Source organism: Echinops telfairi, unplaced genomic scaffold (genome assembly GCF_000313985.2).
Source record: "Echinops telfairi isolate 266 unplaced genomic scaffold, ASM31398v2 ScPeMD7_41;HRSCAF=154, whole genome shotgun sequence".
NCBI lineage: Eukaryota > Metazoa > Chordata > Mammalia > Afrosoricida > Tenrecidae > Echinops > Echinops telfairi.
The window spans coordinates 2,909,011-2,923,011 of NW_022103939.1; the positions used below are offsets into that span (position 1 = coordinate 2,909,011).

General features: G+C 36.9%; 1 protein-coding gene across 1 annotated transcript; it reads right to left on the bottom strand.

The window, feature by feature from the left end:
* Positions 1-4,942: 4,942 nt before the first annotated feature.
* On the bottom strand, positions 4,943-5,884 carry LOC101641183 (olfactory receptor 51A4-like). The gene has a single exon (XM_004717470.1). The coding sequence runs from the start codon at positions 5,882-5,884 to the stop codon at positions 4,943-4,945; it is 942 nt and encodes a 313-aa protein (XP_004717527.1).
* Positions 5,885-14,001: the final 8,117 nt, after the last annotated feature.

The window sequence follows — 14,001 nt, forward strand, 5'->3', positions numbered from 1 at the left end:
TGTTGGACATATGGGTTAATGGGTTAATGTTGGACTTGTGGGCTTGGGCAGCATTGGGTTAGGATGTTTTCTTGATGCACACTTAATCTTTACATAAAACTCTCTCTTATACATGAGCTGTTGTGGATTTGTTTCTCTAAAGTACCCAGACTAATACACCATCCTTGCCTGTAAGGAGCACTGTGGCTGTACTTCACCCAAGAAAGATCGGTTTATCCTTTTAGCAGTCCATAGTACTTTCAATATTCTTCTCCAGCACCATAATTCAAATACATTGATTCTTCTTGAGTCCTGCTTTTTCATTGTCGAACTTTCACATGCATATGAGGCAATTGACATACAAGGGCTCAGGTCAGGCGCAACTTAGTCCGCAAAGTGATATCCTTGCTTTTCAATACTCTACAGAGGTCTTGATTTAATTCATGCAATACGTCTTTTGGTATCTTGACAGCTGCTTCCATGGGCATCGTCTTTCTAGTTCTCGGGTCTCTTGCTTTGTGATGGTCGCACCAGGGTGCAGCTGCCTTAGCCAGTTCCCTGCTTCAGCTGGCTGCCCAGTAGCTCCAAGCAAGGTGAAATCCTTGACCACTTCAACCTTTCCTCCATCTATCACGATGCTACTTCTTGGTCCAGTTGTGAGGATTTGGGTCTTCTTTACATGAATCATAATCCATACTGAAGGCTTCATTCCTTGATTTTCATCAACAAATGCTTCAAATACTCCTCACATTCAGCAAACAAGGTTGTGCCATCTGTATACAGCCAGTTGTCTTCCTCGTATAATCCAGCATCTCTCATCATTTGCTCAGCATATAGACTTATAAGTATGATGAGAGGATACAACCCTGACTGTCACCTGACTGATTTTAAATCATGTACTATTCCCTTGTTCTGTCCATACAACTGTCACTTGACCCATGTACAAATTCCTCATGAGGACAACCAAATGTTCTGGAATTCCTTCTCAAGGTTAGCCATAGTTTGTTCTGATCTACACAGTCTAACACTTTGTCATAATTCATAAAACCCAAGTAAACATCTCTCTGCTATCCACTGAATTCAGCCAAGGTCCATCTGACATCAGCAATGTTATCCCTAGTTCCTTGACTTCTTCTGAATCCAACCTGAACCTCTGGTAGCTTCCTATCGATGTACTGCTGCAAACATTGTCGTGTGATCGCCATCAAGATTTCACCTGCAGGTCATATCAAAGACACTGTTCTATAGTTTAGGCATTCTGTTCATCATCTTTCTTTGAAATGGGTACAAATATGGATCTCTCCCAGTCAGTGGGCCAATTCGAAGTTTCTTGGCATCGAAAAGTAACTACTTCCAGTACTTCATCAGTTTTTGAAATATTTCAATTGATATTCCATCAATTCCTAGACCTTAGTTTTTGGCTTATGCTTTCAATGCAGCCTGAACTTTCAGCACCACTGATTCTCCCCCATAGTATATGTATCTCCTGAAATGGTGGGATTTTGGCTAGTCTTTTTTGGTACAACGATTCTGTGTATTTTTTCCATCTTCTTTTAATGATTCCTGCATCGTCCATTTTTTCCTGATAGAATCTTTCAATATTGCAACTCCAGGCCTAAATTTTTTCTTGAGTTCTTTCAGTTTAAGGTATGCTATGTTCTTCATTTTGGTTTTCTAACTCTGTGTCTTTGCACACTTCATTATAATATTTGACATTGCCTTTTTGCACTGTCCTTTGAAATTTTTTATTCAGCTCTTTGATTTTTCTTCTTTTTTTTTCATTTTCTCTAGCTGCTCTATAATTAAAAGCAAGTGTTAGAGTATGTTCTGATATCTGCTTTGATTCTTTCTTTTCTGTCTTTGTAAATGACATTTTGCTTTCCTCATGAATTATATTCTTGATGCCCACCCACAGCTCAAAAGGTCCTCAATTCATGTTCAATGAATCAAATCTGCCTTTGAGATGTTCTTGAAATCCAGTTGGGATATACTCAATGTCTTATTTGGGCCCTTGTGGATATTTATTATTTTTCTGCAGTTTTAACCTGAACTGACATATAAGCAATTGATGTTATCTTCCACAGTCAGCCCCTGGCCTGGTGTTAGCGGCTGGTATTGAGCTTATCCATCATCTCTTCTATAGATGTGGTCAATTTGATTTCTATGTATTCCATCTGGAGAAGTCCAGATACATAGTTGCCTTTTGTTTTGTTGAAAAAAAGATCTGTGCTAGAAAAACGTCATTGGTCTTGCAAAATTCTTGCAATTTCCAGTTTTGTTTCTATCACAAAGTCAAATTTATCCTACAAAGACACTGCTGCACTTCAGAGTAGATTTTGAAATGTTCTCTTTCATGAGGAATAATGATACAATCCCCCTTCAATTTGTTCATCCTTGCATAGTAGATCATATGCATGTCTCATTAAAAATGGCCAGTGTCAGACCAATTCATTTCATCAGTGAGCAAGATATCAATCTTTTTATATTCCACTTAATTTTCCAAGATTTAAAATTTTCCTAGATTCATACTTTTACATTCCATTACTTGTGGATGTTTTCAGCTCTTTCTTGTCTTTTTAAATCGTGCCACATGAGCAAATAGAAGTTCCAAAACTTTTATTCTACTAACATCTTAAGGTCATTTCATTAGGAAAGACAGCTTCCTGGGGCACAAACACAATGCTGGGTCGAGTGGAGGGACATTAAAAAAGAAGAAGGTCCTTGAAGCGATGGATTGACCCAGTGGCTGCAACAATGTGCTTGCTCAAAGGTAAGAACAATGGTGAGGATGATGCAGGCATTGGAAGTTACAGATGCAGGCGTTGTTCTGTTACACAGGGCTGCTATGTGTAGGAACTGATTCAATAGCACCTACAAACAACAACAACAACACAATTTTGAGAAGGCAGGATTTTTCTCCTCAAAGGTAGGGCAGTATTATTTTGAGTACTTCCCAACATGTCAAGTTCATTTGCTAGGATTCTATCAGACTATGTTCCAATCCCATTCAGAAGGTTTTCAATGACATTTTTCAGAAGTTAAAACAGCAAATCTTTGTTCCTAATATTTCTTAGTTTCATAGTTCCATCGAAATCTATCTGAGTGATCCTAATGATATTTGAATTATTAACTTTATAACTTCCAGCATCACAGTAGCACCTAAGCCAGCACAGTATGATAAACTGACAAATAAGTGTTTGAAGATGCTTTTAACTATTATAAAATATGTTTAGGCCACTTTGTTGGACACTGACAAAGATAGAAGTTAAAATTTATTTCTCACAGTACTTATATAGGATATCTGTGATAAAACAATAAAGGGATAATTCTGTTGACTGTATCATAACTGTGAAAGATGAAGGCTTCCATACAAACATGGCTAAGGGACAGCTACCCCACTTTGCATACCAAGGCATTCAGTTTCATAAATGTATCAGATACTTTAAGATATGAAAAAAGTCAATAAAGTTTGCATTTATCTTTAATTGTGTTATGTTTTTAAGCCTCATATATTCAACTATGTTTCATAGTACTGGAGGACAGGGACATTATTAACAGTTTATATGAACTTTTTATAATATGTGCTTTCTATTTCATAACATTTCAGTTACATGGTCTATTTTAAAATAAAATATTGAAAAATTCACTAATCATAAGTGGGGTATTGCTACAGTAGTTGATGTTGTCATACTGACATAGGTGTAGGACAGACTACATAGTAGGATTGAATGAGAGAATAAATGAGAAATTATAATTATGCATATAGTATGGCTGCAAGATTGAGTCTGAAACATCTATTCAAACATTTAATTGTGAATTAATAAAAAAGAACAAATTAAATTTTTTTATCAATTTATTGGGGCTCATAAAATTCATCACAATACATAGATCAATTGTGTAAAGCACATCTATACATTTGTTGCCCTCATTATTCCTAAAATTCGCTTTCCTCTTGGGTTCCCGGAATCAGCTCATTTTCCTTTTTCCCCTCCCCCTCCCTTCCTCCTCCCCTCTCCCCCATGTACCCTTCATAATTTATAAATTATTATTGTATCTTATATTACACTGTCCGGCGTCTCCCTTCACCCACCCCTCTGCTGCCCATCCCCCAGAGAGGAGGTTATATGTAGTTCCCTGTGATCAATTCCCCCTTTCTACACCCCCTTTCCCTCCTGGTATCGCCACGGTCACCCCTGGTCCTGAGAGGTTCATTTGTCCTAGATTCCCTGCGTTTCCAATTCCCATCTGTAACGCTGTGCATCATCTGGTCTAACCAGGTCTTCAAGGCAAAATTGGTGTCCTGGTAGTTGTGGGGAGGAAGTGTTTAAGAACTAGAGGAAGGTTGTGGGTTTCATTATTGCTATACTGTACCCTAAGTGACTCATCTCCCCACTACCCCTCTGCAAGGTATGTCCAGTTGTCTAGAGATGGGCCTGGAGTCTCCATCACGCGCCACCCTCATTGACGAGGATATGATTCCCCGCCCCCCACATTTGTTGTTTAAATTCTGGTCCCTTTGGCCCTTCATGATCACACATGTTGGTGTGCTGCTTCCATGTGGGCTTTGTTGCTTCAGGGCTAGATGGCCACTTGTTTACTTTCAAGCCTTTAAGTTCCCAGACGCTATAGGTCTCGATAGCCGGGCACCATCAGCATTCTTCACCACACTTACTTATGCACACATTCGTCTTCAGCGTTTATGTGTGGAAGGTGGTCACACAATGATAGCTTTTGTTCTTTAGTGTCTGCTGCCTGTTCCCTTCAACACTTCGTGTTCGCACAGGCTCGTGTGCTTCTGCTCTGTGGAATCTGTTGTTTCTGAGATAGATGGCCATTTGTATGTTGATAAAATGCAATGTACCTTTTTGTTCAAACTCTAATCTTTAGTAACTATTTTAGGATTCCTACATTGATCCCCACATTTCTGGCTGGGATAAGCTATCATTACAGCATGCATTTCCCTTTAGCTTTGTTTCTCACATAATTTACCGAAGATTCGATTTCTAATATGCTGACTCTTCACAGAATACACAATGGGATTCATTAGAGGGGGAATCAAAAGGAAAGTGTCAGCTATAATAACTCTAATAACTGGAGAGGCATTATTAGCAAAGCGATGAACAACAGCCAAGGTAATGATAGGCACATAGAAGATAAGCACAGCACAGATATGAGAGATGCAAGTATTGAGGACTTTGAGGCGACCCTTTCGTGAAGCAATGCCAAAAACAATTTTAAGGATTAGCATGTATGACACAGAAATGCATGCCAAGTCTAACATTGCTGTAAGAGCCACAAAAAAGCCATAGATAATATTGACCTTGTTGTCAGAACAGGCCAGCTTCATGACATCCTGGTGGAGGCAGTAGGAGTGGGATAGAAGGCTTTTATAACAGTATTTCAGCCTTTTTAGAATGAAGGGGAAAGGTAGGACCAATAAAATACTTTTCCCAGCAAACACAAGACCAATTTTAATGACCCTGGTACCTGTAAGAATAGAGGCATATCTCAAGGGGCTATTAATAGCTATAAAGCAGTCAACTGACATGATAAAAAGTACAGATGATTCCATGACTGAGAATCCATGAATGAAAAACTCTTGAGCAAGGCAGGCATCTGAGGAAATCCCTGGGGCATTGAGCAAGAAGATTCTCAGCATAGTTGGCAGGGAAGAGATGGACAGTCCTAGGTCAGACAATGCCAACATGGAGAGGAAATAATACATCGGTTCATGAAGAGAGGCCTCTGTTTTTATGAAAAAGAGGATAATACAGTTCCCCAGAATGCTAAAGAGGTAAATGAGGCAAATGGGGATTGAGATCCAAACATGGGCATGTTCCATTCCTGGAATCCCAATCAGGAAGAAGGTAGAGATTTCGACTTCAGAAGTGTTGGAGATTGACATGGAGGACTGTGTAGATGTTGATCTCAGAGAGGCTTCCTGCAATGTGGAAAACACATTTCTCAAATGTACATGCTTAAATCACTTGGGTGGTAGAAATATTGGCATTTCAGATACTTTCCTATAATAATTCTTAGAATTAAAACAAAATTCTTTATAAAACATAAATTTGAGTAGTTTTGTGATGTATATAAATAGAATAACAAGAGAAACATAAATAAGTTAATATACCCATGAAAACACCAATAGGAAAATACTAATATTCAATATACTACCTTGGTTACTGCATATAAGATGAAAACAGTTCATTTCTACAACTATATTAGTATATTTAGTTAGGTTAATGAAACTATATGTTTGAAAATTGCATGGAATTTTATAAGCTCATAGTAGAAACTTGGATTACTACAATTATGATTACAGTTATTGAAGAACATTCTTTTCAATATTTAATTATAGGCTTATTGGATATTAACCTGAGAAAATATGAAGTTGGATACTTACCTTATACTATATATGAACATGAATTTATAATAGATTGAAGAACTAAATGTAAGAGTTAAAATTATAAAATTGTTAGAAAATTGTTGTGACTAATTTTGCAATGGTTTCTTACACAAGACTTTAAAATATAAACAATGTAACAAAATTCATAGACCTTATCTAAATTTAAAAAAATGTATGCTTCACATGACTCTATTAGTACAGTTAAAACACAGCTCACGTACTGAGAGAAAGTATTTACAAACTTTATATATGGTACAAGATTTGTATCCAGGCTTTTTAATAAACATTTCCAAGTAAAGGAAAATAAGGAGTCCCTCAATGAAATTATTGACACAGTGGCTGAGACAATAAGCATAAACACTCAGTTACTGTAGAGATTGCCCAAGACCAAGTAGCGTCTCATTGTAGGATCCCTAAGAGTCAGAATTTACTCAATGGGACCTAAAAAACTATTGTATAATATGCGAATTGTAAAAGAAGTTGATAGAAGCATTCCAGTGTGCTTCATTCCATTTTTACACAAGCTTTTTGAAGCCACTGTAATATCTCAATAATGGACCTTTATATTTAAAAAAAGAAGAAACAAATCTGTCTTACAGTAAGCACTGGCAGAATGCTCCTTAAAAGCAAAGACAGGGAGACTTCATCTCGTGTCCTCTGGGCATCTATCAGGAGAGAACGGTGGCTGGAAAAGGACAGCGTGCTTGCTAAAGGAGAAGGGCAGCTCACAAAGGAAGACCCTGGACGGGATGGGAGGAAACAGCCGCTACAACAATGGGCTCAGATGGAACCATTGTGAGGCTAGCTCAGAACCAATTAGTGGTTAGCTCTATTGTATGTGGGGTCACTGTGAGTCAGAACAAACTCCATGATACCTAACAATACATTTTTTTAAAGTACATCCGGAAATAGTTATCCTTTATTTCCCATATATACCCAATTCACAAGATTATAAATGGTCATTTTTTTATATAGAAACCCACATGAAGACTGTACTGCATCAATTATAATAGTGGTAAGGAAGAAACTAGAATTTTACCTCTACCTGCAATTTTTTTTTTTCATATTGACTGAGGTCTTAAAAGATGCTTTAGAGCTCAATGTACTTGGTTTGGGGTACCAGGTGTGGACATTACGTTATGAATATCAGACAATGAGATCCTAAAAACCAGAAGCTTTTGGATGGATACGTATTTAAAAAATATCCAGTTGAAGTAGAGGCACAGCTCATGGAAGTGAAGGAATGTTTAAATTGACAAGCAGAAGAGTCAGAGAAGATTGCAAAGGTGCCCAGAAAAGAATCTAAGAATCGGCCTGAAACATCTTCTATATGTGCAATGCCTAAAGCCATCTTGAAACCGCATGGCTCAAGTAGTGACTTCCCTGCTTCCAAATTCCCTTGCACTGACAAAGCATTCTCACCGTTCAAGGTTGGAAAATCAGCTGAAAATGAAAGTTCATGGTAAGGAAGAAAGCATTTGTTGCTGTTTGGTACTTTCAAGCCAGTTCTGAGGCAGAGAAACCCCATGTACAACAGCCATGTGGCAATCCGTTTTGTAGAAGGTCTTCCATCTCATGGATGGTCTTCCTCTTTTTCCTATGTCTCTTTCGGGTTCCTATACTTTACTAAGATCGATATCCTTATTGAACACTGGTTTCCTCCTGATCACATGCCCAAGGTACATGAGAAGAAGTTCTAATTGCGTTCTAATTTCCTCAGTTCTAATTGTGTTCCCAAACAGCTTTGTTCTTTTCTCTGGCCATGCAGGTTCTATTCCATACTCCTTGCCCCAATGCTAATTCAAAGGCATCAATTCTTCTTCAATAGTCCTTGTTCCTTGTCCAGCTTTCATATGCATAGGACACAATAGAAAATACCATGGTTTAGGTCACATACCCTCTGGACATCAAAGAGACATCATTGTTTTTTAACATAATAAAGAAGTATTTTGTGACTTATCATTTCATTTCTATGAAATGAAAAATCATTTCATTGCATTTTTCAGATTTATCATTTCATTTCTTTTTTAAAAGATTTTATTGTGAATCAAATTAAGGTTTTCAGTGCAGATCAGTTTTTCTTTTTCTTTTTTTAAAATTATTTTATTGGGGGCTCATACAATTCTCATCACAATCCATACATACATCCATTGTGTCAAGCACATATGCACATTTGTTGCCCTCATCATTCTCAAAACATTTGCCTCCCACTCTAGCCCCTAATATCAGTTGCTCATTTTCGCCCTCCAGCCCCACTCACCCCTCCCTCATGAACCCTTCATAATTCATAAATTATTATAGTTTTGTCATAAGTTACCCTGTCCGATGTTCCCTCTGCCCTCTTCTCTGCTGTCCATCCCCCAGGGAAGAGGCAATACTTAGATTCTTGTAATCAGTTCCCCCTTTCTACCCCACATTCCCTTCACCCTCCAGGCATCGCCCCTCTCACCACTGGTCCTGAAGGAGTCATCTATACTGGATTCCCTGTGTTTCCAGCTGCTATCTGTACCAATGTACATCCTCTGGTCCAGCCAGATTTGTAAGGTAGAATTGGGAGCATGATAGTGGGGCGGGGGCGGGGAGGAAGCATTAAAGAACTAGAGGAAAGTTATATGTTTCATCGTTGCTACCCTGCCCGCTGATTGGCTCCTCTCCTCCCCACAACTCCTCAGTAAGGGGCTGTTTAGTTGCCCACCGATGGGCTTTGAGTCTCCACTCTGCACTCACCCACCTTTACAATGATATGCTTTTTTGTTCTTGGATGCTTGACACCTGATCCCTTCGGATCAGTTTTTCTTTTGATATTTTTCTTTCAAAATTTTTAATTTATACATTCTGCTTCAATCCATACAATCTCATATCACTTATTCTACATCCTCTTTGCTTTTCCAGTGTCCATTCTTCTTTCTTTATCGCTAACCCTTCTGAATTTTATCCTTAGGTAAATGCTGCCCTTTTGATCTCAAATGATTGATTAGTCTAAGATGTGCAAACCTCATTAGTGTTATTGTTCCGCTTACAGACCTGTCCATGATTTGGCTTAAAAATTAGCTGTGGTAGTGAGTTCAGCTAAAGACCATATACGTGTCTGAGAGAAATGGTCTCAGGGTTCCACTAGTCTCTACCTTTCCACTACCCATGGTTATTTTTGTATAAGTTTGTGTTTTGTTGCACATGTTCTCCCACTCTCTTCAGTTCTCAAATGGTGTGAAGTTTGATATTAGTGTGTCTATTAGTCCTTTGGATCAATTGTTTCCATTTATCTTCGATATTTATCACTCATTTTTCCTTCAGCGATATAACACTAGATGCACCTCAAGTGGCCACTGAAAAGCTTTTAAGATACTATTTACCACTCATAAAAGTCAGATGTAGAGCATTTGTTCTTCTGGAATATATTGTGTGAATTAACCATGTTGTCCCCTAAACCATGGCCCTAAACCCATAGATCCCAACTATTGATTTCCTCAAGGTCATTGGCTATGTTTCAGAAGCTTTCTTGTAACCTCTACCACATTTATGTATATATTTTCAGTAAACCCTCATATAAAACTAGCTTTTGTCAAATATATATATATGTATATGTATTCATATATATATATATATATATTTGTGGGTATACCTTCATTCTCCGTCCCACATACATTTAGCCTGAATGTCTATCCATTCCTTTATTTATAGATCACCTTTATTGCAGGACTGCATGCATAACAGTAGCTACCTCAGTTGTCTCTAACATGATTTCTCGATTACTGCTGTGTGTGCTTTGTGCATGCCAGCAAAATGACATCCTTGACAACTTAAGTCCTTTCTCTGTTTACCATGATGTGCCTTATTGTTCTAATTCTGGATATTTCTGTTTTCTTCGTGGTAAGGGGTAAACCTCACCTGTAGTCTCCAGTCTTCATCTTCAAGTGCTTCATGTCCTCTTTCAGCAATAAGGTGTGTCATTTGCATATTGCAGGTTCTTAGTGAGTCTTCCTTCAATTTCAATGTATCTTGAAGTCCATTGTATGTATAGTCCATTTTCTGAGATCAGTTGGTCAACATACAGATTGAATTAAGATGGAGAAAGGATACAACTCTGAATCACACCTTTCCTGATTTAACATAATGGAGATTCCTCTTGTTCTTTTCAACTAACTTCCTCTTTGTCTATGTGATCTGGAATTCCCATTCTTCTTAATGGCATTCATAGTTTGTTATGATCTAAACAGGATGTCTTTGCATACTCAATGAAAAAGGTAATCATCTTTCTGGTATTCTATGCTTTCAATAAAAATTCATCTGGCAGCTGACATGACATCCTTCATTCTACCATCTTCTGAATCCAACTTGAATTTTGAGCCATTCTTTATAGATGTACTATTTTAAATTATCTTTAGCAAAATTCTCCTTGCATGCTGTGTTAGTAATATTTTTGGTGATTTCTGGATTCTGCTGGGTCATCTTTCTTTAGAATAGGCACAAATATGGATCTCTTTTAGTAAGTTTGTCTGGCAATAGTAATTCAAATTTCTTGGCAATGATGAATGAGTGTTTCCAGTATTTAATCTGTTTGTTGAAACATCTCATTTGATGGTATTCCATCAATTCCTGGAGCTATGTTTTCCCTCAGTACAGCTTGGATGTCTTCCTATACCATTGGTTTTTGATCACATGCTGCATCCTGAAATGGTTGAACATAGACCGATTATTTTAGGTACTATGATTCTGTGTATTCCTTCCAAGGTCTCTTGATTCTTGAAGTGTGTTTTCATACTTTACCCATAAAACTCTTCAATATTTCAATTAGAAGCTTGATTTCTTTTCTTTAATTCTTTGAGATTGAGGAATGCTGACCATATTATTATCTTTTTGTTTTCTAACCTCTAGGAATTTTTACATTTCATTCTAATACTTTATTTTGTTTTCTTGGCCTCCATTTGAAATTTCTTCAGATCCTTTAGCAGTACTTCACTTGTTTTTATCCGCTCTACGTTTTAAAGCAAGATTGACAATCTATTCTGACATCCACTTTGGTATTTTCTTTTTCCTTCTCCTTTTAATTATCTTTTCTTTCTGAAATTAATCAAAAATAAAACTAAGAAGTATTGATCATTACTGGATATCAGACGAGACTCTGAAATTTGCTTTTGAACAAAGAGTAGCAATTATGTATTGTATTGGGGAAAGTACTCTCCCCAATTTTGTACTCTCTGTGATTGACTTTCAAATGGAAACTATAAGAAATGTATTTAAATGAATATATAAATTTTTCATTATACATTTTTAAAGAGATAAAATGAACTTGTGACTTTCCGTTACCAAGAATTACTTAAAATATCAAGATATGGTCCCCACTTTGATTCAAAAATTTAGGTAAGACCATTCACATACCAAAAGTGAAATTTTAAGAAAACTTATCTACATTATTTAAATGACTATTCATATCCCAAAGTGTTAAACGATACATTACAAATCAACATGAACTTCGCATTTGTGTTTTCCTCTCACCCTTAATTCTGAAAGCTCTGCAGTCATTCTCGCCGTTTAAAGTGGATGGACAAAAAATAAGGTTATTAACTGAATACAAAAGGGAATTTCCAGATGTGGCTAGCGTTCAGGAGGAAAATAAAAATTTTATATGTGAGAAATTCAGTCTGGCAGATGGATATGACATTCCAATTTGGAAGGCACTCATTGGTAATACTAAATGAGTAATAAAACAACAAATATTTTGGATTCTTGTTATAAGAAATATCTATAACAGACAAATTTATTCAGAGCTAAAATTCCTAGTGGTTATCAAGTGCAGACAGAGAGGGATAATAAGTCAGTTCATTGCATAGCAGTCTCTATACTTCTGTTAAAGGAGATAGGAAAATATAATGGTAGTGGCCACATAACATGGCAAATATAATTAATGTCATCAAATTGCACATGCAAACAGGGTTTAAATTGTAAATGTTTTTTTCAAAGGGATTTTCCATAATATTTTTTAAAGAAGATGTTGTACCAACAGAAGACACAATAAATTTGCTTTCTTGTATATTTTTAAAATTATGCCCAGTGGATTTCTGCAAACTCTGTGTGCTTATAAAATAGGCATATCTTGACTAGTGCAGGATGGAAATGTGTATTTTTAGTTGTCTACATATCATTATGATGAGAAAGATGGTTTCAAAGCAGTAGATAGTGATCATTTTATATTTATCTGATTACATTTACTGTTTGGCGTATAAAGTGTGTGGTTTACATTCTCATTTTCAACCAAACCACCCATATATGGGGACCATATTCAACACAGATTGTGGAATAGTTCTTTCCAGAAAAAGAATAATATAAACCTATTTAGTAATTATTTGTTAAATAATAGGGGTGTTTTGTCAATGTCCCTTAGGTTTCTAAGATTGAAATTCCTGGAAGGAGTAGAAAGCCTCTTATTTCTTTGGTGAAGCCACTAGTGGTTTCAGGGTGCTGACCTCCTCGGTAGAAGGCCAGCGCATAACCACTGAGCCACTCTTGTGTGCTACTCTTCTGTGCTGGCATGAAAGTCACTATTTTGAAGAACATATGCTCAAATTGTTTTTTTAAAATTGTTATTATTCAACATGTTAAAAATTACACTACTAATAACTATTGATTAGCATACTGTTATGTATGTGTTTTGCATTGACACCAATATCTAATCTCTAGAAAACTGAAATTCTTACATAATGTGGCATCTAGGTAACAACAATATTAAGCTGCCTTGTTGTCTTCTTCTCTGGCACTCTCTTGTCTGCTATTTTTTGCAGGGATCTCACAAATTCTTGTGTGTAATCTAGTGCAGAGTTTTTCTTTTCTTGAATCATTGTTCTAATCCCATTCTCATAATGCCATCTTCCCATTCTTCATCACACACACACATACACACAGACACACACACATCTGGCCAGTACCTTTCTCTTCTTTAACATTTCTTGGTTAACAATCTATAAACTTCAGAATCACATGCTTCATTTCTAAAGTGCTATCCCTGTGGCTATTTCTATTGAGCTTTTAATTGCTTGCCATTAGTTGAAGTCCATCTCATTGTGTTGAATTCCTTATTTAGTGTGATTTTTGTCCAGGTTGCCATTAAGTATATAAAATTTTGAAGTGGACAGCCAGAAAATAATAGGGAAAGATAACAAAGAAAACAGTATACAATTAAAATACCCGAATAAAATAAATATTTTACAAGCAATCAACTGAATAAAGCTCACATTCTAATCCGCTACAGACATCAAAGATATCAGACGTGTGTGCGCTTGAAATAAAAATCCTTTGTTTAAGTTGGCACTTCTTGCATAGTGGTTACACAGTGGGCTGTGATCTGCAAGGTCAGCAGCTCAAAATCTCTCCTGTGTTGGCTATTCACTAGGGCGGTCCTACTCTGTCCTCTGGGGATATTATGAGTCGACACAGACTCCTCTCCTCTTAAGAAAGGTCATACGAACGAACCTTCATTATCAAACACCTTGAATAAACACAATGCTCTCTCCTCTATCTTATTTTACTTTCTACACCTCCAGGTGCTAGCATGTCCCTCCTTCACTCTAAAGTCTCCAGGTCTGCCGTGCAAGTCTATTATCCTATTGACATCTACC